The sequence below is a fragment of the Phalacrocorax aristotelis genome, chromosome 5 (genome assembly GCF_949628215.1).
Source record: "Phalacrocorax aristotelis chromosome 5, bGulAri2.1, whole genome shotgun sequence".
Classification (NCBI taxonomy): Eukaryota; Metazoa; Chordata; class Aves; order Suliformes; family Phalacrocoracidae; genus Phalacrocorax; species Phalacrocorax aristotelis.
Window position 1 is genome coordinate 38,969,643 of NC_134280.1, and position 22,011 is coordinate 38,991,653.

The 22,011-nt window shown below is 46.8% G+C and overlaps 1 protein-coding gene across 1 annotated transcript; it reads right to left on the reverse strand.

The window, feature by feature from the left end:
• Positions 1 to 2,164: 2,164 nt before the first annotated feature.
• LANCL1 (LanC like glutathione S-transferase 1) lies at positions 2,165 to 21,664 on the reverse strand. The gene is made up of 9 exons (XM_075094041.1): positions 21,514 to 21,664; positions 21,100 to 21,217; positions 13,387 to 13,594; positions 8,727 to 8,862; positions 8,236 to 8,382; positions 6,085 to 6,267; positions 5,478 to 5,654; positions 5,117 to 5,189; positions 2,165 to 4,274 (listed from the first exon to the last, which is right to left on the reverse strand). The coding sequence occupies exons 1-9, from the start codon at positions 21,595 to 21,597 to the stop codon at positions 4,198 to 4,200; spliced, it is 1,203 nt and encodes a 400-aa protein (XP_074950142.1). The 5' UTR covers positions 21,598 to 21,664; the 3' UTR covers positions 2,165 to 4,197.
• Positions 21,665 to 22,011: the final 347 nt, after the last annotated feature.

Genomic DNA, 22,011 nt, shown 5'->3' on the forward strand with positions numbered 1-22,011 from the left:
GGGGACCACAGCCCCCTTTTGAGGTCACCTCCACGCACACTTCAGTGAGGTGTGTCCCCAAGCCAGCTCTCCTGGCCAGGGCAAGCCTAGCTGGGCTCCAGCATGTTTCCTCAGGTGTTTACTTTGCGCAGATCTGCTGCGTCCTGCTCTGTTGGATTTTGTCTTCAGACACTTCATAATGTTGTGAGTTGTAACTCTTGGAGTTTAGATTTCCTGGTCTGGGTACTGGCCTTCAGTTCAGGTTTCTTTCCTGGGTGCAGCTAAAGGGACATGGGGGGACACTCTGGCCAATGGGCTCAGCCGTTCTGGGCAGGAAGGTGTGAGGAACCTGTGTTGTTCTTCCCAATGTAAAAAGTAAAAATCTCTTGCAACAAATCAACTGTAGGTGCTGGGACCTTGCTGGCCTGGAACAGGACTTGTGATGTCGCTGGGACCAGCCTTGTTCCTTTGGCTGTTACCATCAGAAAACCCCACTCCAGTCTGGCCAAGGTATTACACTGTGGTGGAAAAACATGAACAAAATAAGAGGGGAAGGGGAAAAGGTGAGATAATGGTGCAGAGGGATGGAAGTCAGATGAGATGCTGGAGAGAAATGAGGTCTGGCTGATGACTCGTGTAAATGAAGCCCTTTGCCAGTAGCTTTGTGCCCCACATGGCTGCTTCTCCCACAGCTGCTTTCGTGGTGTTGCATGGGGGACACGCAACCTTAATTCTCTGTCTCGCCCAGCTCCATGCCTGTCAGACAGCAACAATGTCCCTGTTGTGGGCAGGAGGCCATGCTCCCATTTGTGGAGGCTTGCTCGTTTACCGTGCTTTTTCCCTATCAACACCACAGCCAGCAGCCTACTCCAAAGTGGTTTTGAAGTGAAACAAGTGTGCATTAAACAACTGCAGTGGTAGTTCATAAACTGACTTATCAGATGAGCTGTGTGACTGCTAATGCTGTAGGGGCTCAGGACTGCTCCTGGGGGTGGGTGGGGATTTGTTTGGCAGCCTAGTACTAGCCATAGATTTAGCATCAGCGCTGATCACAATTTGTGGGCATTTGAAAAGTTAACATGCAGGAATGGGAAAAAATAAGTTGGGCAGAGGAATAGCTCTAAAATAGCACTAAAATCAGCAATAACATACCCCATGCACTGTCCCTATGTCACCTCCTTCATAGCTGAAGCTGCTGCCAGCTCTTGAGAGCCAAAACCACAGCGGGCTCTTGGGGGAGATGCGCACCTACAGATGATGTTTGGTTAACAGTATTTGAGGCATTTTTCATCTTAATTATCACACTGGCATATACAGGAGATGAACACAAAGTGAGCCAGATGGCAATGCATTCAAAATGTGTTTTTTACTTATTTCTTGGGAGTCTAAGGCACTTGATTTTTTTAAAACAGAACACCGCTACGGACAACCAACTATCATGAAGAACTGTTAAATGTTTAAACTTCTGATAAAGTCCCTCTCAGTTAGCTTGTTGAAGCAGGAGCAGTTGTGTGTTTTCAGGCTTTGTCCTGTTCCCACTCCCTCCACTTGGCATGAAGGTGGGTGCAAGTGGCCAGCACCACGCCCCTGTATGATAAACGGAGGACAACTAGAGCAACTCCACTGTGCTTCTTTCCTGTCCCATTTGCTGGACCCCATCCCTGAAGTGCTTTACCACAAACCTTAACAGAAATGGAAATTGTAGAAAATCAGGCTGTATAGGACTTGAAGCAACCTAATTTATGCTTGTGCTGGGGGGCAGGATCACCTTTACTCATACTATTCTTGATAGTCTTAAAGCCTCTGGTGCTGGACAGGCACAGCCTCCCCAAGGCAGCCTGTTCCTCCTTCCACTGGGCAGGGCAGTGCTTTTTTGGGAGGATCCACATCCTCTTTCTGGTGTCCAGCGCTGTACACAGGCATATTTTGGTACAATTAAGACTAACCTGCAGGACTATGGTCTTTAATGGAAGCCACAGGAGGGAGGACGTGGCTTTGGATAAAGCACAGGACTGGCCTCAATGGATTGGAGATGGAGAAACATGTTAAATACCCTCGACGCTCAGCGTGGGTGGGAGGCCCAGGAGCCTCCAGGAACCACCAGAGTGACTGTTGTGGCATATCTTGATCTCTTCAGACATGAATCCTGATCACAAAGCAGGGTGTAAAAATAACCCAAAGCTGGTTTGTTTCTGCATTTTTATTAAACAGTGCTCCACTCAGCAGTTGTACACCAGGCCCTCATGCTTCCCTGATCAGTGTACAAACCCTGAGACGTGATACTGCCATGACACCAGGCTCCACAAAACACCTCCTTTATGGAAGGGGTGCCTGGGAGAAACCCAGGCTCAGAGCAGTGTCCCTACACTACTATCACACCGGCTGAGCTGGGAGGTACTAGAGGATCCCACCCCAGACTCTTTGATTAGCCAAATACCGCTTTCAAGGCTGTGCTTCCTCCTTTCCAGTCACCTCCCTGTGTTGTTTAGGCCCCGTGATGGATAGGGGATGACCGCTGCAGAGTCTGCATGAGCTTGAGGCTTCCAACAGGGACGCTAAGCCCAAAGCAAATGAGCTGCTCTGCGCTTCAGGCTGTCTTTTGATGAATTTCTAGAAGCGCATGATAGCAGCAGGAGGCTGGGCTTTGAGGAAACAGGCAGCCTTCCAGGAACAGTTTCTCCTCTGCTGCAGCAGCCCATCCAGGAGGTTCTTGAGGGTCTGCCTACGCCTCCGTGGCTAGGCTGCCCCGCATTCAGGCACGTGCGACCTAGCTGTGTTAGCATGCTAGGTTTGGCCCTCCTGCTTCACTACCGCTGGTGCAGGAGTGCGATGTCTTGGAGGTTGCCCATGCTGTCCTGCAGCTGCTTGCCTGCTCTTAGGTGGCCTGAGGCACTCTGCAACTGGGCCCTTAGAAGATCAAAACCCACATCCACTCCTGTGCAGGCTGAGGAGCTGCCCTCAAACAGCACAAAGCTGTATCAGCCGCATCAATAACTTTCACCATGCTCAGTGGTTAGCTCATGGTCAGTGCTAAGGAAGTGGCTTACAGGGTCAGGTTCCTCATTGTTGCAAATTAGTGCAGCATAAGCTAAGGACGGAAAAACAGATTTATCCCTTGCAAGTATCTGATCTGCTTGATGGATGAAAGCTATTTAACCTAGGGCAGATTTTCCAGTTGGGTAGGTGTGTGGTTGCATATCAAACTACAATAAGCAGTAACAAGGCAAACAAGTGACTCAAATTATCCAGGTTCAGGAAAGCTTATAAAACAAAGCATGTAAATAACATCTACACAGGTAATAGGTTAAACACTGACAGAACTCAGTGCAATACATGTCTTTTCCCATGCTGCTGCTGGTGGGCCAGGCACCACCTAACACCTATAATACTCATACACAATTTTAAATAAAGACTGCAAAGTAAACTTTCAAAGCTAAACAGAAGAGACCACACCAGCAAGCTCACTTTTAGATTAGAGTTTTTTGTTGGATGATTAATGGACTTTTGCAAGGTGTAGCATAAGATGGCAAATAAGCACAAAAGCTAGTGGATTATTTGTCTGTCACTGGAAAAAAATGTGCAAAAGAACTATACCTAGCCTTTGCCTTTAAACCAGACAGGTGGATATTCAGGACAAGGCTCTGGCATGGCAGTTCCAGCTGTGCCACTTAAATTTTGACATTAAAAAAAACCACATAAAAAGACTCCACAGTCCATCACATTTGCATTGTGCAGAGCATCTCACTACTTAAACTGCTTACTCCCTGGGTGCTCAGGAAGAAAATACTTAAAGCAACTTGCAGGGCAATAGCCTCAGTTTTTCACCTTTTTTTTTCCAAAGACAACTAAATCCCTGCAACTATTTGTCAGCAGAAAAAAAAAATTAAATGGCCAAAGCTACATTCAATAGAAAACTTTCTCCCAGGAACAGGATACAGAAAATAGCAATGCTCTATAGCCAGGAAAATACTGTACACTTTCTCCCTGCTCCCACCTGCAGCCTGCCTTTTTAAGAGACACCAGCAAAATCTGCACTCTGTCTTTTAAATTGAAACAATGCAATGACATGACTGGAAATATTAGAGAACTCAGCATGCCCTCAGGAGGATGGATTTACGTTCAGTTAGGTGAACAATGATGAGTTTGGAAGAATAAAGCAGCTTCAAACTGCTTTTCCAAGTGCGGACGGATTCAGGCAGGAAACTGCCAAGCTCAGATTTAGAGCTCAAATGCAGGGAACTTGGCCTTGGTTGGCACCAGCAGGTCAGCAAGAAAGTAAATCGTTCCAGCCATTCCTGAGGACAAGAAAACACAATGCGCTTCAGAGAGATTCCCTTTGGGCACCCATTTTATCAGTTATCCAGGGGGTGAATGAACCATGAGGACGAAGAAAGGAAAATGTTTTCATGAGGACCTAAATAATTTCCGAGGTCTTAACCCAGGTTTCCCAAGCAACTAGGTACTTCAGTGCAGAAAGCATTTTGAAGTTAATCAAATGTTGAAAAGCACCTGTGAAAACATGATGGGTCTTCCCCCCTCCAGCTCCCCCCCTTCTGCTTTTCCTGTCCACAGGTTTAACAATCTGAGTATCTTTGCAAAACTTTGGACCCTCTGACACTGGCCTGCAGCAAAGCTAGGGAGATTTACATTAGCTGAGGAACCAGCTCTTTCAGCAATACCACCTGATGGCAGGTTCTGGGGAAGCCATTAGCAGAAGGCATAAAGTGCCTTAGGAGCCAACAAGGCCTACAAAAGCAGCCTGTTTGTTCCTCACTCACCTTTGGAATGGAACTGTAAGGCCCATGAAGGACTTTAGTCCTCAAAAATGCACAGAAAATAGACTGTCTGAGAAGTCAGGCTACAAATTACCATAAGGTAGATTTTGGCTTGTACCCACTGAGATCTGTGTGCAGCATCTGTGCGGAAGGCCCGAGAGGACAAGATACTCCAGCTAAGACATTAGCCGGTGCTACAAAAGCACTGCTTCTGGGAAAGGGTAAAAACAGTGAATACAATTTCCTTCCCATCCTTTACACTGAGTTTTGCAAAGACTTCACTGGAGCGCGTATTCGGTTTTCCTTGGTGCTAGACTGGCTCAGATCCAGGAGCAAAACACAAGCGTAGAGATGGAGGTTACCTTCAAAGAGAGAGAACGGTGTGTCTGGTGTCCGGCACCCATGTTGACCATAGCTTAAACACCACTCTGCAAACTGAGAAAAGAGGAACAGAAAGTGTTCAAATTTTGTTAAAGACGGATCTTGAACAAAAAACCAACACACTCATCTTCACAGTATCCCTTGCAGAGCAAGGCTTCTACAGGATATTCCTTCTGTCCAGGCTGTCAGACAGTGACTGTGCTGCTGAAGAACTATTCTGGTGGAGCTGGTCAAATCTAGCTGCATCTCTGCCACACTAGAAATTAGGTTTCGAAGGCAAAGGTGGTGACGTAAAAGGCAGAAGTGAATAATCCCCTCTCCCTTCCTTGCACAGGCTCTTACCTTGCAGGCCCTGTACAGGTATTTCATGTTCTGAGTGAGGTTGTACAGTGCTAGGAAGCTGTAAGCATTGCCAGCTGTCCCGTGGCACAGCCCGTAGCCTTTCTTCAGTAACCCATGCTGCCAGATCACTTCTGCACACTGCAGGGCATCATTTAGGTACTGCTGTTCCCCAAAGACCTGCAGAGACAAGAAATATTCCCTCTTGCCAAGGCAATTTCCTCCACACAAAGAGCATCCCTGTGTGAGTGGGGAGGCTTGGGTTAATTAGTTTCTCTCCTACTGAAGTCTTAATGCTGTGACTTTGCTGTCTACTTTAAAGGAGGATGTTTTTGTGGTGATGAATGGGGCTGTATGACCAATACTTCCCACAGCACTAGTTGTCACCATGTCACCTGCAACAGGACAACACCCCACACAACTGATGGGTATTTTCAGAAATAATTTTTTAAAAGACTAATTTCCATTTTGGTCAGTGGTCCCTGCCGGGTGATTTCATTGTAACAAGCCATCCTACTCTCAGGTAGGAAGTGGGTCTCAACAGAGTCTTCTCCATGATAAAGTTCCACATTTAGGAGTCCCCAAATGGTCTTTGCAAGATTTCTGGTACCTTGTAAGCCTGAATAAGCATGTAGATGACACCTGGTGCCCCGTGGCACCAGTGGATGAGTAGGTCTCTGGTGTCATTGATGCATGGAGGGTAATTGCCAGATGGGAACTTGAGCTGGCAGACGTAGTCCACGCTGGGTTTGACTGTGTTGTGCAGTTTTACTTGGCTCACTCCAAGGCCAGGCTAAGAGAGGGAAAGTGTTAAATCAGAAGAATTACCATTCTGTCTCAACCTCAGAGGCCCAAGATCTGCCTGAAAGGCAGACACAAAGCCAACTATGGCCATGTTCCCTCTTGCTCCTTGTAAATCAAGCCATTTCTTTGGTCCGGGCTTTCACACATCACAAATACCCACTTGGCCCCAGGCTGCCTGCCCTTTGGTAGAGACTTATTTCCAGTCATACCCTTGCATCCCCAGAAACAAAGGCTTCCCCAAATGTGTCACCTGTCCCTCTAAGCAAGAGGGCTTGCTGCTTCTTTTCTGAAGATGCATAGGCATAGTTTCAGATACCCAGAGCTCAAGTAAAGAGACAAAACTGTATAAAAACAGTATTGAGGATTAATTAAGGATGTGAATACCAGGAATGATTCCCAGCATCTAGAGTATCTCTGCTGGGCCAACCCAGCTGGTGGGCTGTGATACTGCATTTTCACAGATGTTTCTGGGTAACTGCAAGGGGGTGGCTTCAGTGTCCTCTTCCAGTGACACTACCCCACATGAAATCTGTGCAGTTCTGACTTCCCATGGCAGACTGCAATAAGCACTCTCAACTAAGGATCATGCTGTTCCCAGGCTGATAACTTGGAAATTAAAAATCAATACTTGTGTTGTAAGACCATTAGGGATAAAAGTCCAACGTTCTCTTCTCCATATTTCCCTTATTTGCTTCCCCCAAGGCTTTTTGTGCATCATGCTTGGCTGATCCAGGCTCCTTGTACTTCATATGGCAGAGATACGTGAAGCCTATGCAGTATTTTATGGGAGACTTACACTTAAAATTCTTTAAAACATCAGCCTGGGAACAAGCTCAGGCACTCAGTGCAAATCTGGGGTCACAGTATGCTGCTGTCTCCCCTGCTCCCAACTAGCCTTTCTGTATTCCAGGGCAATAATCACTTTGCATCCTCCTTTTGCCGAATCTCCTTCTGCTTAAAAAACACCAACCACCCCTTCCTCTCTCAGAAAAATAAGAGGGTTATATTCACAGGAACTCCGCTTATCCTGTATACGGGCTTAAACTTTTAGGCTGCTGAAGGAAAGCTCAAGTACTTGAAACCTGGTGGGTTTTTTCCCACCTCCTGTGAGAGTTGGGTCTAATGAAAGATATCACCTATTTCTATGAACCTTGCTATGTTAAAATAATCTGTGTTGCTCAGTAGGTGCCCTTAATGCTTTGAAAATGCAATGTTATTTATTGCTGTTATTTTTCTAAGAGCTTAAGCCCTGTAAATTTATGCACAAAGTGACCCACATAGGGGAATTATCACCCTCATTTCAGAGCTGGGGAAGCGAAGATTCCCAGAGCTCCAGTGAGTTCTGCAAAGTTGTGAGAAAGATAGTATCGAAGCAAAGGGGCACTGCAGCTCCCAACCTCTTGTCTTGCACTGCCTACTTTGGGCACTATGAAATTCAGCTGCTTTATCAAAGTAAAAAGTCCCACTTATTTAATATTTAGTTATAGGCTCTTATTTGGAAACAAAAGCCTTTTCCACTTTTGTACTGTGAACATAATCTCTTTCACCATACTTTTCTTACAGGGATTCTCATTCTGCAATGATCTGAGACTGCTCCAAGTAACGACCTAAAATGCATGAAGCCCACAGATACCAACAAATGGGAGTACTTTATAAACAATTAACACAAGAGGGGGAAGCTCAGACCCAGCTGACCTATGGGGCTTCATTATGTGAAACTGCTGGCACAATGCAGGCCACATTTCCCTACCCGTTGCCACAGAGGTGGGAAATTCAACCTCACAGATGTAGACAAAACCTTTAGAGGTAAGAATGTGTGATCAAACCGAGGAGTAAGTCCATCAGATAAGGGATCTTGCCCAGTTTGAGACCACCATGAGCCTATTCAAATGCTTCTCCTTGTTCAAAGAAATGTGGAATGGCTGCTAAAGGCACCTTCTCCTCCAGTGCCTCTTACCTGCATGAGACAGTAATAAATCCCAGCCAAACCATGGGCTGCCCCTACATAGTACTCCTGGTACCACTCATACATCAGTGGGCTCTTTGCTGTAAAGTTCCTCCTTTTGGCCAAGCTCTCGCCTGAGGCTACAACGGCTTCACAGACCTGTGGATGGGAACAGATGCAGGTGAGGGAAATGCTACTGCCTTGGACACAGCACAGTGAGTATCCTGGCACAGCACAAGAGGGTGGTTTTTCTGCCCAAGCAGAGGGAAGAGTGTGGGTGAGGGAGCGAAATGCATACCAATTCAGTACTGCCTATGGATTTACATGGATGGCAGGTGGTGGGGTGGTGGTGCTTTGTTCCTTTGGGAGAAGCACAGCAGAGATAGCTTGATGTGGTTTCTTCCCTGTTGCCAGGGTTGTCTACATCTACCACTGATTTTTACCTGCCCAAAGATGAGCTGCATGGGAAGAGACAGTTAACAAATCAGCAGAAGACACAGTACCTGCTGAATGTGACTTTGAGGGATCTTTTCGTCTCTGAAGTGCCTGTTCACAAATATCAGTGCATAGAGATAGCCCATGCGCCCATACAGCAGTTCATCTGGCACTCGTGGGTCAAGCTTGTATAGATGGAGCAAACTACAAAAAAAAATTCATATGGGGGAGATTAGAGGACACTCAAAGCCGTGTAACCAAGCAGTGAGACTGGACCTCAAAACCACGGTTTGTTCCTTTATGCTGCCCACACCCTGGGAGATGTCAGGCCAGTCTCTGGCTCTCAGTCTTCCAGCTATGCAAGGTGCAGAAACCCTCTTCCTCTTCTGCTTTTTGTTTGGGTTATTGCTTTAGTCTGCTCAGCGTTTTACACTGCAGTTGTACTATATGCTTGTTTTTTAGAGCACCAGCTCTGGGGAAGCTACTGGTGGGGAAACCTGGGCTATAGGAAATGGTCAGCATAAAATTCCTGGCTGCTCAGGAAAGGCTGCCCAGCATTACCTCCCTGTGATGCTGTTAGCAAGGCAGACCATCTGCTAAAAATGACTATTTTCAAACTAAACTGGTATGTGTTTCATTTGGCTGCTCAAAGAAATGTTAGAAAGTAAAACTAGTGCTGATGGTACGTGGGAAAATCTCACCCCTTATGGTCAGAAGTCCTGATAGAAAAGCTTCTTTCTCTCCATGCCTGCCAGTGGCCAGGGCTACACTGTCAATGGAAAAAGAGGTGCCTCCATGAGCTAAATATCCATGTAAGAGGTGTGGAGAAGCAGCTAGAAATGTTGTTTAACATCAAGTCTCCGTGGCACATGCAAGGAATCTTCTCTAGGTAGCTGAGCAGTAGTGAGGACAGCTCAGCAGAGTGAGTGCTGTGGGCTGTCTGTCGTGCAGCCCCATGCTGAGGACTGCCTGGCTGGCACCAGGCTCTAGCCCCCAAGTGAAGAGGTCTGCAGGAGTCAGATATTTTCTTTGCCATTTTTGTATTATCATGTTGCAAAGCTGGTGATATTCCCGTAGTGCTAACAGAGACTGACAGCTCTTCACACTGGTGCTTTGTAGCTCAATTCACTCTCAATGCAATTTTTCCTTTGTTTTACCTCTCATTACACTTCCAACAAGGCTGGATATCCTTCACTGTCAGAGCAGCAGGCAGGGATGTGACTGGTTTTGGCTTAATTTTTCTGTTCACTCCTGAGACAGCAATCTGAAAAATGCCATCACTTCTAAAATACCAGCGTAAGTGGCTTCACAGCCATTCCCTCAGCTGCTTCCTACTGTGGCTGCAACAGGGAGAGGGCTAAGAAACCAGCCAGGAGAGCTGTGTGTGTGCAGCGCTTCCCCGTCACAGCAGTGTGAGGAGCAGAAAAGGTGCATCGGCAGCCTTTTCTCCTGGGCAGAACAATGTGTTTCAAAGCAAAGCAGCAACCAAATGTCCAGAGTACCCTCAGAGCAGAGAGAGGACGCTGAGCTATTGACTCCCCACACCAGAAAACTTTCCCTTGGCACTGGACTCAATGTGAGCAGGTGTATTGAAGGAGAAAGGAAAGAGCAGTGTCTCAAGGTGGATTGGCCCTGTCTTCTCATGTACCACTCAAGATGTGCATTGCTCCATGGGGGAGATTTCTTGCAGATTAAACCCAAGAGACAGACTTTACATCCAAGACTAGGAGTAAGCAGGGGTGCCCTCTCTCAGCTGTGTGGGCTGAAAGGAAAGCCCTGCTGCCTCCTCACGTTCCCAGTCCCCAAGTCCAAGGAAGGCAGACGAAGAGGAGGTCTTCCAAGGAGAAAAACAGTGTTTCAAGAGATGGACTCTGCCCAGCAGCAGGCTGGCCAGAAGAGATGCTGGCTGGCAATGTTGTTCATCTCTCAGATGTCAGGGAAAAGTCAGGTGCAATAGAAGGAATAGATGGGTGGATAAACAGTAATACCCACAGTAGGGATTTTCTGATGTCTGGATGTGAAACGTTTTTGTGGGGAAATCTGGAGCAGCTGGAACTACTTTTCTTGCTCCTTATCCATTACTGCTTCTACCTCTAGCTGCCTTCCCAGCCAGGATAATCAGGGCAGGAAGCCCGCCAGTGGTTTCTGTTGTTTTTGAAATGTGGGGCAGGGCTACATTGTATGCATGCAGCAAGAGATGCCTGGGATGCTGCTGGACTGATTGCATGCAGAATGCATTTCTCAGGCGTGAGGGAGTAAATCAAGGTCCCTGAAAGGAAGAGCCACTCCTGCTCACAGATCAGCCTATTACCTCAACTGTCAAACATCAGTAGTTTCTGGACAGAGGGAAAGTGAGGCAGCTGTAGAACAAGAGGTGATTTTTTTTTGTATGCCACTGGCTCTAAAAGCAAACCTTTGGCCTTCTGAATTGGTGGGAGATGGCAGGAAAAGAGGACTCCTGGAACACAGTTCAGATTTTCACAGGCTCTTGGAAAATGGGCTGCCCTGCAACTTTAGTCTCTCCAGAGCATAAAAGCACATTTGTTGGTCATGAACTCATTTAGGCAAGAGCAAGGACCTAAGAAAAAAGCAAGCTTCTGTCTCTTCCACTGCAGGTAAAACCTGGCTGATGGATTATCTCCTTGGGCTCTGTAAAGATGAGGTGCTTTAAAAGACAGAGAGTGAAACAGAGAGAGGCTCTCCTTCTCCACAGCTGTAAAAGAAGTGCACTTTACATACACTTGCACTGCATAACTTAGCAACTGTTCTGTAACTAAACAGCATACTCAAAACCTACTTAAGAGTTTTGATCAAGGGAGCTATTTCTCAAAGAAATACTCTCTTTTTAAAGGTAGCACAGTCAGGCTAACTGCTTTGGGAATTGGTGGCAGAGTAAGGACAGAATAACTGTACTTTCAAGAAAGCCACGTTTTTCTTTTTTCCTCCACTCAGATATATGAAGAAACCAATTTCTAAGGCTCTGCCTTTACTATGCCATTAGATGGCAGTGCAGATTTAATCACGAGTTTCCATTCTGCCACAAAACTGTAGAGAGAACAGGAGGGACACAGGGAGGGGAGAGCTACAGCAAGAAAACATGAATTAGGAATTTTTCACAACTTGGGGCTTATGCATTGACCACAACTGGCCAGTACTGTTTGACAGATTAGTCCCCTTTTTGTTAGCAAATATATTAATCATAGTGAGATTCAATACTTTGACACAGTATTAAGCAAAACCCAACCTACAGATCATTTCAGGAATAAAGAAGAGAGTGCTGCCCTCAGACTGACCGTATCCACATAAACCAGAAGCTATTTTTAGTTAAGGGAGTGGGAACTTTGTGTCCAAACCATTCAGGCACCTCTGATTCCTACCCGTGGCTTTTTTCATTGACGTTGTGCATCGCTTGCAGATGGATGTTTAAGGGCACTCAGTGTTGTTCTGAAGTGTCAGAGGTTTTGTCTTGGTTTTGTGCTGACCACATGTAAATGGAAACTCTTTACAGGGCTGTTTCTTACCTTCTCAAAACTGATCTCCCTTAAGTGAAAAAAGCTTGCAACTGCATCTCCCTAATTTTTTTCCTTCTTCTGCCACATGCTGATCTGACTGTAGGACTGCTTGTTTGTCCTTTTCTTGTCTTAAGTTCCCAAGAAAAATACATTTGAAAACAGTTGAGGAAAGGCAGGTGTCCTGGTTTTGGCTGAGGTAAAGTTAATTTTCCTCCTAGTAGCTGGTATGGTGCTGTGTTTTGGATTTAGGATGAGAATAACACTGATCACACACTGATGTTTTAGTTGTTGCTAAGTAGTGCTTGCACTAAGTGGAGGACTTTTTCAGCTTCCCATGCTCTGCCAGGTTCACAAGAAGCTGGGAGGCGGCACAGCCAGGACAGCTGACCCCAACTGGCCAAAGGGATATTCCATACCATATGACAACATGTTCAGTATATAAACTGGGGAGAGTTGGCTGGGGGGCAGCAATCATTGCTCGGGGATGGGATGGGCATCGGTCAGTGGGTGGTGGAGCGACTGCATTATGCATCACTTGCTTTCTATATTATTATTACTACTACTACTTTACTTTATTTCAGTTACTGAACTGTACTTATCTCAACCTACAATTTTTCTCACTTTTACTGTTCCAATTCTCTCCCCCATCCCAGCAGGGCGGAGTAAGCACGTGGCTGGGTGGTGCTTAGTTGCTGGCTGGGGTTAAAGCATGACACAGGAAATAGAAATAAATGAATCGTAACCAGCTGCATTCAGCAGTTGAAAGCGATGCTGTCAATCTTAGGTTTAAGTCAAAATCAAGTAACAAATAGCAGGTGAAAGCAAGGGACAACATTACTCTAATAATCCTGCCACATTTCTGCTTTTCATCAAAATAGGTGTAAAGCTAAATTTAAGGGTTGTGAAAAAATACCAAACCTCACCTTCTGGCTTTTTTTTCTTCCTGTGTTTATTGGAATTATTTTTAAGATAGCAATACCAGCTGAACGGTATCCTTGCTCCCCAGCCTGCGGGCTGCCAGGCAAGCATGTCTGTCCTTAACCTAGCTCTCTACCCATGGTAGAAGTTTGTGCTGCCTTGCTAAGTTACTGGATTCTCTCTCAAATAAGACTGCAACAAAATGTATTCAGGCTTGGCGGAGAGTTCCCGGTACAAGCCCAGACCAGCTCTATGAGCAAGAAGAACATTAGGTCAAAGACATAACCAAGCGTTTTACCGAGTGATGCAGTCTTCTGACTGCTTCTGGTTCTGGAGTTTGTGGTAGACGACAGCAGCCACTGCAAGGGGCCCAGCATCTCCGCACAAGAAAGTGATGGATCGTCTTGTCAGACAGCTCAGGCTCTTCTTCACATACTCGTGGGCCACCTGAAGGTAGGCTGGGTCTCCATACACATCATACAGGTGCAAATACAGCAAAGCAATGCCTGCAAAAGGAACACAAAGGTTGCACCCACCAGAAAAGTTTACCCTTCCTGCTGTGCGCCCTGGCTGTTTTAACGAACCTGAAGGCCTGGCCCTCGGCCTCATCTAGGGCCTAAGCCATCTAGACAGGCTTCCCAGGCACATCCAGAGGCATAACCCACAGCTGCAGCATCCACAGCTTCTTTTCTTGCTTTGTGACCCTCTTGTACCTGATGAGGCTCACAAGTGGACTGCAGGTCAAGACAAACAGCAGCATCCGACCCAGGAGGTCCTGGAGGACAGCACAGCTTCTGATACACAGGTTACAGACTATTTCAGTAGCGAGGAGCAAAAGATGAGACCTAGACAAACCCATGTAAACCTATGAACTGTACCTGGGACTATTGCTAAACAGTGGAGGGGAAAAAAAAAGTCATCTGTGGGCAAGATGGTACTTGTAGCAGAGCAGTGCTGAGTTGTTACCCAAATTATTTTCTCCTATGCCAGGAAATAAAGGGCTGGGTCACTTAGCTTGGATTGGATTTTTAAAAAAGAAACATCATTAGCACCGAGAAGCACCACCCTTAAGGCATCCTACTTGGCTCTTTTTTTTTTTTTTTTCCCTCTCCTTCCCTCCCACTGGGAAGCACCAGCAAGGTTGTTACAGCTCCCCGGACATCATCTCCTGCTGCTGAGCAGGTCCAAAGCCCTACACCAAGGACTGGTGCATCCTAGAAAAGAAAGGGGCTGCCCAACTCTCCTCTGCAGCACATCACTCATGATATCAACCCTTGTCTGAAATATAAACAGCTACCTGGAACGCTGGAAAAAGCTGCACAGTCTTCCCTGGAGGTTTTCAGAGGGATAGCCAGCTACAGAAACAACTTTGCTACTGACAAGTCACATCAGTTGCTGTCCTTTGCCTCTGTCTGCCCTGTCTTCATGTAGCTCTTGAGGCTTTTAGCCTCAACTGAGGAATCCTCAGTGAGTCTGTGTCTGAAAGGTCTGCCACATTTGAAGCACCCTTCTGATCTGGAAGGCATCCTCAAACATGCACTGAAGAAAGCTACTGGCCTACATCCCTTTGAGGAAAGCTTATTTCTCCCCTTACCGGTAACCATTTCTACAAAGACTCAGTTCCTGTGTTTAAGCCTAAATTAATAGAGCCAATCTCTGCAGATTTTGATGTGGTAAGGTGAGAGGGGACAAGCACGCTGCAAAATTACTTTCCATGGTACTGAGGACAATTTTAAATTTAGATCGTTTTCTCATTTTGCATGCGTAATCTCCAAAGCTTCGTGCTACAGACAATTCAATTCCACACATATATTAAGGGCCAATTTCCATTTCCTGCTGAAGCTAATAACCTTGTCCTCTCTAAGCAGTTCAGTGTTAGTATTTCCAGAGAGAGCTCAGATGTATGGTGCCATCACTCAAGTCTATAAGGACATGGATATGAAGCCCTTCTTTAAAGGGGAACCCTCCTCTCCCAGCTAGAAAATGTCAAGTGACTCTTCTTGATTTATTTAGCACCTAGCACAGCTTCTAGACTTTAATAGGCCTGCTAGCTGTCTGAGCACAACTTGCACTCTTGACTTATCTGCTTTAATATACAACTTTTTGCTGTGTAAGTAGCTTCTATTCCCACTGCCATCATACCACCCTAATTATGTACATAAATACCATGCTAAGATCACTGCTAGGATTGAATTCTTAGAAAATAAATGTCTCAGCATTGTTTTCCTCTGACTTCTTTGCCTCTCCTCTTTTAAAACATTTCCTGGCCCCTTTCCTCCCAGGTCCAAGCATCTTTGAGAAAAGACTCCAAAAAATCATTGGCCTGTACTAAAGGATGGAAGGGATGAGTTGCTTCCCCAAATCATTTTTCCTTTTTCTTTAAAACCCGAAGGTCTTAAAAACTGAATTTAAGGCAATTTCCTCAACTCATCCCTCAAGGAATTCATACTCCCAAGCGGATCAGAAGGGCACAATGCAGTGCTGCCTTCAGCCTGCCGCTTGCTCTGTTGCTATCTGTGAGCCCAAATTAGGGAAGGCCAGCAAAGGAGGGCAGGTCTGTGTGTAAAGAGGCAACATTTACAGATGTGTGTAGAGATATAAAATGCAGTCATCTGGGTGGGGAATGCCCTATATTGACCGGTGTGCCAAGATGTAGGCAGCATATTTCAGAGGCAGTGTAGTTAGGAGACAAGAGAGCTTCCACCTGATGAACCTGGCTCAGCAAGGTATCGTTGCTTTGCAGAAGCTATTCCAGAGCGTTCCCTCACTCCCTCTCCAATAATACCTTTCTCCAATAATACCCCAGCTGACCAGGTGGGGTTTGCTGACTGACTGGGCGTGTGTCTGGCATGCTTTAAGTGCTGTACAAACATGGCATCATCAGTTAAACAGGCCTAGGTAAGCAGTGGGTCTGGTCCATTTCTCTGTGCCTTGAAGGTCTGTGTTAAGTGTCCCAGTTGGAAATATGACCTATTTTTGTGACCTCTGAAACTCCTGATTGTTTCCAGCAGAGCTGCCATGCAGTGGCTGCCTGTGGCCTGCTACTGCCACAGATCTATATGCTTTGTTCTGTTTATTGGTAGCTACTGGACCTTCTTGAGACTTCAAAGTTTTTTGCTCTTTGCAGTGTAAGATCTGCTGCATAGCCACATGCGATGGAGAATGCATCAGACATCACTTGATGTTGCAGGACTGCAGTGAACACATGCTACTGACAGCATATCCTTTAGCAGGGCTCTGATGACTGAAACTACCATCTCTAGTGCGCGGGAAGCCAATAAACTGGAGTGTTAATACTGGAGATGCTTGTTCACTGCAGGGAATCAGGAGGCAAAAATCAATTCTGCATGTCTCTCGCAAAGCTTGATTATTTACCATCTTCAATAGGACAGTAAACAACATCTCCCTCCTCTTGCAACCCTGTATGAGCAGTATTATAGGTGCAGAGGGGTGCTTCGCATTAGAGATTTCTTTTGAGTGGGGCAGAGGAGGAGACTTAAATGTACATAGTGAAATGGAATTGTTTGCACCAGTGCTGATGGCCCTGACTTTAGCAACCATTGCTTTCAACAGAGCAGACATTGCTGGAGATACCAGAAAAGTTCTTGCTCAAGAGCTAAAGCACTGCAGCAGGCTGAAAGAATCTCTCATCCATATGCACATTCTGTTGATCAAAGAGAAGTAAAGCTGAACCTCAACTGCCCTGCAAGTTTAGACTTGCTCTTTATGTCAGATTGCACTACAATTGCAAACAGTTCTGCTGGTGAGGTAAAGCTTCTGCTTCACAATGAATAGAGCGGATAAAGGTGAGAGGAAGCACTGCTCAGCGTCAGCTCCGCTGCAGTCCCCTTGCTGACAGTGCCAGCAGGGATGCCCAGTAGACTGTTCTGAACATCCCTCCTTGTCCACCAGGGGCTGAGCTGCAATGTAGTCCTTTCACAAAGGGCACTAGGTTGCCACAAGAGATTTCTTGACCCAATTTGGACGGGTTCCAAACCTGCCATCTACAGTAACAAAGAGCTCAGAGATCCTGCATTGACCCAGGGAAGTAAGTCAGCCAGCACCCTCAAAGCAGGGTGTCAGACACAGAGGGAAGAAGCAGAAACCTATCTCTGCACATAGTGATGAAGCTTCATGGTTTCTAGTGAGAAACCTGATGTCATTTTAATGACATTCAGCTATAGGGTAAAAGTTACAAAGGGAGCAGCAATAGCTTTACTGCCCAGCTCAATGGATAATAAGCATCTTTTCCGGTGCAGATGCATGGGATGTTAATTTGCACTCATAAATGCATGCCAAAGCCATGCTGAATGGGACAGCCAGACATCTTCTCCAGAAGGCTGTATCATCCCATGTTCAGAACTATCTGGGGAGCCACAGGTGCGTTTTACTACAGCTTGCCTTCCTAGTGCATTGTGGGACATGGGGCATTTCTCAGGATGCCTCAGCTTGTCCAATCTCAAACCCTGGGTAACAAAGCTTCTTTTGTAAAACTTTTTACAAATGAAGCTTCCCCCACCAAAAAAAAATGCAAACAAAAAAAACACAGTCCAGCCCAAACCAAAACCACCCATTACCCCATCACAGAATCCTATAACAGGTTAGGTTAGAAGGAATCTGTGGAGGTGATCTGATCCAAGCCTCTGAAAGTAAGGCCAACTTCAAATTTACATCCCATTGCTCTCAGCCCTGTCCAGCCAAACACTGACTATCTCCAAGAACACAGATTTCACAAAAACTACCCACAAAGCACTTGGCAGGAATGTGGTTTATGTGGGTGAGACAAGGCACTCTATTCTCTCTCATCAAATGCAGCCTCACTGCCTCTTATTCTGTAGGGATTATCTCTGGATTTCTGTTCTTGTGATCAGAACTCCCTTAAGAAGCTGCAAGTTCTCTAGGTTCTGAGGTTAAAACTAAGATATTGCATTGAAGTGAATGAAAGGTGTTTTTTCAGAAGCTTTCCTGAACTGGTACAGTCAGAATTTCTACCCATTCTTAAATGGCTTTTGTTTCACCTGGCGTGTCTTTCGAAGAGTTCTTTTCAAAAGGCAACTCAGCCCTGCTCCTCATCTCCACTCACCAACAGGCCAGCCAAAAGCTGTGGGTGGGGCAGGCCAGCTGGACTCACTAGGCTGTTTCAGAGGCACTCCAGCTCTGAAAGCGATGACTATTTCATTGCTAGAGAAGGGAATGGGAAACAAATTCCAAAGGCACTGCTGTAATGTGGAGGAAGGGAAATCTCTCCCTTTATATACTGTTTCAGGTGGCAGATCAAATCATCTTGGAAGGACACAACAGTCCAGCAGGCACGGCATGTGGGAGCTGCCTAGCTTCTCCAGTCAGCTAAGAGGTGGTAGAAGTGAAGTCAGTCTCCTTCCATTCCCTTTCTATCGTCTATGCTCCCAGTCAAGGCAGTCTTTGGAGCAAGGGGTCTTGCACGATGAGAAATACCAGCACACATTTACGTACTCCTCAGCACCCTCATGCTAATCTGTTTGGAAATGGATGAGGCAGTTGTACTTCTGCCACGGTTTGAGCTGCTTCTGATTCAGAATTAGCTTACAGCAGTTTATCTTCCCTCAGTCAACACTTTGATACCAGTGAAACAGATTAAGACCACAAAAGCTCTTTCAGCAGTCTAGCTACACTCATTAAAAGATGGAACACAACAGCTGGGTCTGGTCTATACCCAGGCACGTACCAGGTGTTGCCTACAGGGCCCTGATCTCTATGGGGAACTGAATGAAACTGTAACAAGCCCATTCAAATGTGTTTTGAGGGCATTCAGCCGTACACTGCATAATCTTGATCGAAAGTGGTTTTCACTGCCTCTGAGCTGAAAATGTAAGTCCTTCCCTCCCTTGGCTCCAACTTCACGTGCCAAGAAGCCGTGACTTCCCTGGCACGAATGCAGGCCGGGGGAACAGGGCTCTGTCAAGTGTGTTGGGAAAGAAACAGGCTCCAAAGTAAAATGCCAGCATATGCTGTGTATTACTGGGTGTAATGTAGTACACTCAAGTATGTTACATTTCACGCAGAGTTTGTGCTAAGAGAGCCACATTTCATATCTCTCTTATTAGTGGCCACAAGAGTGCAGGTTGATTTCAGGCTGCTGGGTAATGATTTACATGAGAAGATACTCAACAAGCCTTTTCTACATAAGCAATTACAGGAAAAAGCTGCTGTCTTGGCCCAATTAATTTTGTCTCTGGAAACCAGCACTGAATAAATTAGTATAGCTAGGATTAAAAAAAAAAAAAGAAGGGAGGATGACAAAGACACAATATAATATCTGCAAGCTTTTCTTTGCTGGCTGTGACCTGCAGGAATTCTGTCCATGGGTTTTTTCTAATCCTGTTAGCCAAGGTGAGAAGGTTGTGTGCCCAAAGAATGATCCATGGGACAAAAAGAGAAGAATCCCTCCTAGGAAAGTCCCTTGCAAATAAAAATGAGCTGAAATCCTACCAGAGCTCTCAACCACTGTTTCATAACTGCAGTCACTTTCCAACATGAAGCTCCTTAAGGCCACCCTAAGGATGGGAACATGGTCTCTGGGGAAAGGTGTTTGCCTTCTCCACGCAGAGTACTCCTAACATCAGCTAACTGTCCTCCTACTTTACCTCCTGAATTATTCTGGCCAGAGGCAGACTCTACCATCATGCCAAGTAGCACCCTCATGACTGAAGACCATCTTTACATATGGAGTGCTTTTCATCTGAGGGGACCTCAGAGCACGGTCACACAGACTGGAAGACTTGTCTTGCAAAGTGAAGTCAGCCAGCACTGAACAAAAATGTGTAAATTCTCAGGCAGCAACTGATGAACTCAATGTTCTCCCACGCTGGAATTTAATACTGGCATCCTAGCATTTCTTATGAACTGCTCCATAGTGCTCTCAGTGCCTGCCTAACTTACTAAAACTTTTAAGCAGGTATTTCTGGCACTGCTGTCAACAGGCTGCAGCGTTAGTTTAGCACCAACACAATCAATACCATTCTCCCAAGCAAACTCCAAGTTCCCAAGCACAAGCCAGCCACACCCAGATCATAATGTAGAAGTTCTCATTTAGGATTGCAGTGTATTGTCCCCCCAATAAAACCAAAGAAGCAACATATCTTGCAGCAAGCTTGAGATTAGTTGCAACTATGCCAGGGTCCCTTCCCAGAGCCTGGCAGAGTGTGAAGGCAGGAAAGCTGACAAAGCACGCAGCAGTAGCCAAGGATGAGACGGCAGAGAAAGGTGTGTCCTCCCTGGCTTCAGCAGGTAGGAGTAGGGAGGGGAAGGCTGGGCATGCTCCCAAGGAAGGAAAAACAGGTTGAAAACACAGAACAGGAGAAAGACAAGCTCCTGTAAGCTTTGCACACACAAGAGTTAGTGTGAGGAAGGCTTCCATCCTTTGTTATACTCACATTTGCATTTCTGCTCCTTCCAGCAGGTACTGGAGCAGAACTAGCCCTGGCTAAATGGAGGGGCACTACCTGGGAAACAGGAATGGAGCAACCTGCCAATCAGACAATGTAATAAGATAAAATTCAGCTCAAACAGAAAAGATGGACATTCACTCAGGCCATAAGCTCACCGCTGCCACATGCAAAGACTCCTTACAGGTAAATAACCTACCATGCGCATCTGCCTACCTCACGGAACACTTGTTTACTTGTCACCATTCCCACCATGGCCAGATTTGGAGCCAGTGCCTTCAAAGGCTTCCATGTTTGCTCTCAAGCAGGTGCTGGCTTTCTCTCTTGTGTAAGTTTGGTGCTATTAACCAAGAGAAGACCCAATCCTGCCCTGCAGCGCTACAGCCTTCCCTCTGCAGCTTGAAACCTGCTCCAAAACTGGGGAGTCCTGAGAAAGACAGCCCCTTGTTTTAATGGATTAAAACATGGAGAAGAAGTACTGTTCTTGATATGGATCTACTGTCACCATCCAAACAGCCAAAAAAACCCCATCGTTTGCCTTGGCCTAACCTAGAAGTCTGCTTCGGAGAGCTCCCGCTCCATCCTACCTGCCCAGCCCGTGTATGCGGTGCAGTCCTGCGGGTCGGCAGACCTGAGGCCCCTCTCCATCTGCTGGAGCAACTCCCTGATTTTATTATTCAGCCGCTGCGTGAACTCGGGGGTCAACTATGGGGAAAAAAAAAAAACAACAAAAATAACCAAACGAACGTGAAGCAGGCGGATGGGGTCTTAGGAAGCTGGGGGTACCCACAGGGAGCACAACCAGGGTTTGTTTTTTTGAACCGGACAGGTCTCTGCTAGGAACCCTTGGGTACCTCGGCGGCAGGCTGGGCTCCTGGCTGCATAGCTCGGCTTCGCGGCAGGGGCGGGACGGGCGGCCGGCCCCGGGAAGGGAAGGGCCCACCCCGGCCCCGGCCCCGGCCCCGGCCCCGGCCCCGGCCCCCTATCGCGACCCCACTCACCCTCCCAGCGGTATCGAAGTAGCCGGTGGCCAAGGACTTGTCGTAGTCCGCGTAGGGATTAGGAAGCGCCCGCTGCGCCATCATGGTGCCGCCCTCACCTCGCTGCTCCGCTCCGCCCCGGAAGGGAGCAGCTGTCGGTGGAAGTCCCGCCGCCGCCGCCGCTCCGTCGGCCCTTGTCTTGCCACGATGAGGCGCGGGGTCGGGCGGTGTCCGGCGGCTTCGGGGGGGTGGGGGGGGGAAGGCTCCTTGCAGCTGGTTCTGGGGTGTTTAGGGGTCCTTTGCAGCTGGCCCTATAGGGCTTAGGGACCCTGTGGGGTTTAGGGAGCTCTGTCGAGTTTAGGGCCCATTGCAGCTGGCTCTGTGTGGTGCAGGAAGCCCTATGGGGCTTAGGGCCACTTGCAGCTTAGCTCTGTGGGGTTTAGGGGTCCCTGTGGCTTTAGGGGTCCCATTTCAACTGACCCTTTGGGGTTTAGGGGACCTTGGCAGTTTGGTTCAGCT

Coding starts and splice junctions, on each gene's coding strand:
- LANCL1 (XM_075094041.1), bottom strand. CDS start 21,597: ATGATGGCGCAGCGGGCGCTTCCTAATCCCTACGCGGACTACGACAAG. Junction 21,218..21,513: donor ACTTCGATACCGCTGGGAGG/GTGAGTGGGGTC, acceptor TTTTCCCCATAG/TTGACCCCCGAGTTCACGCA. Junction 8,863..13,386: donor TCAGAAGACTGCATCACTCG/GTAAAACGCTTG, acceptor TTTTTTTTGTAG/TTTGCTCCATCTATACAAGC.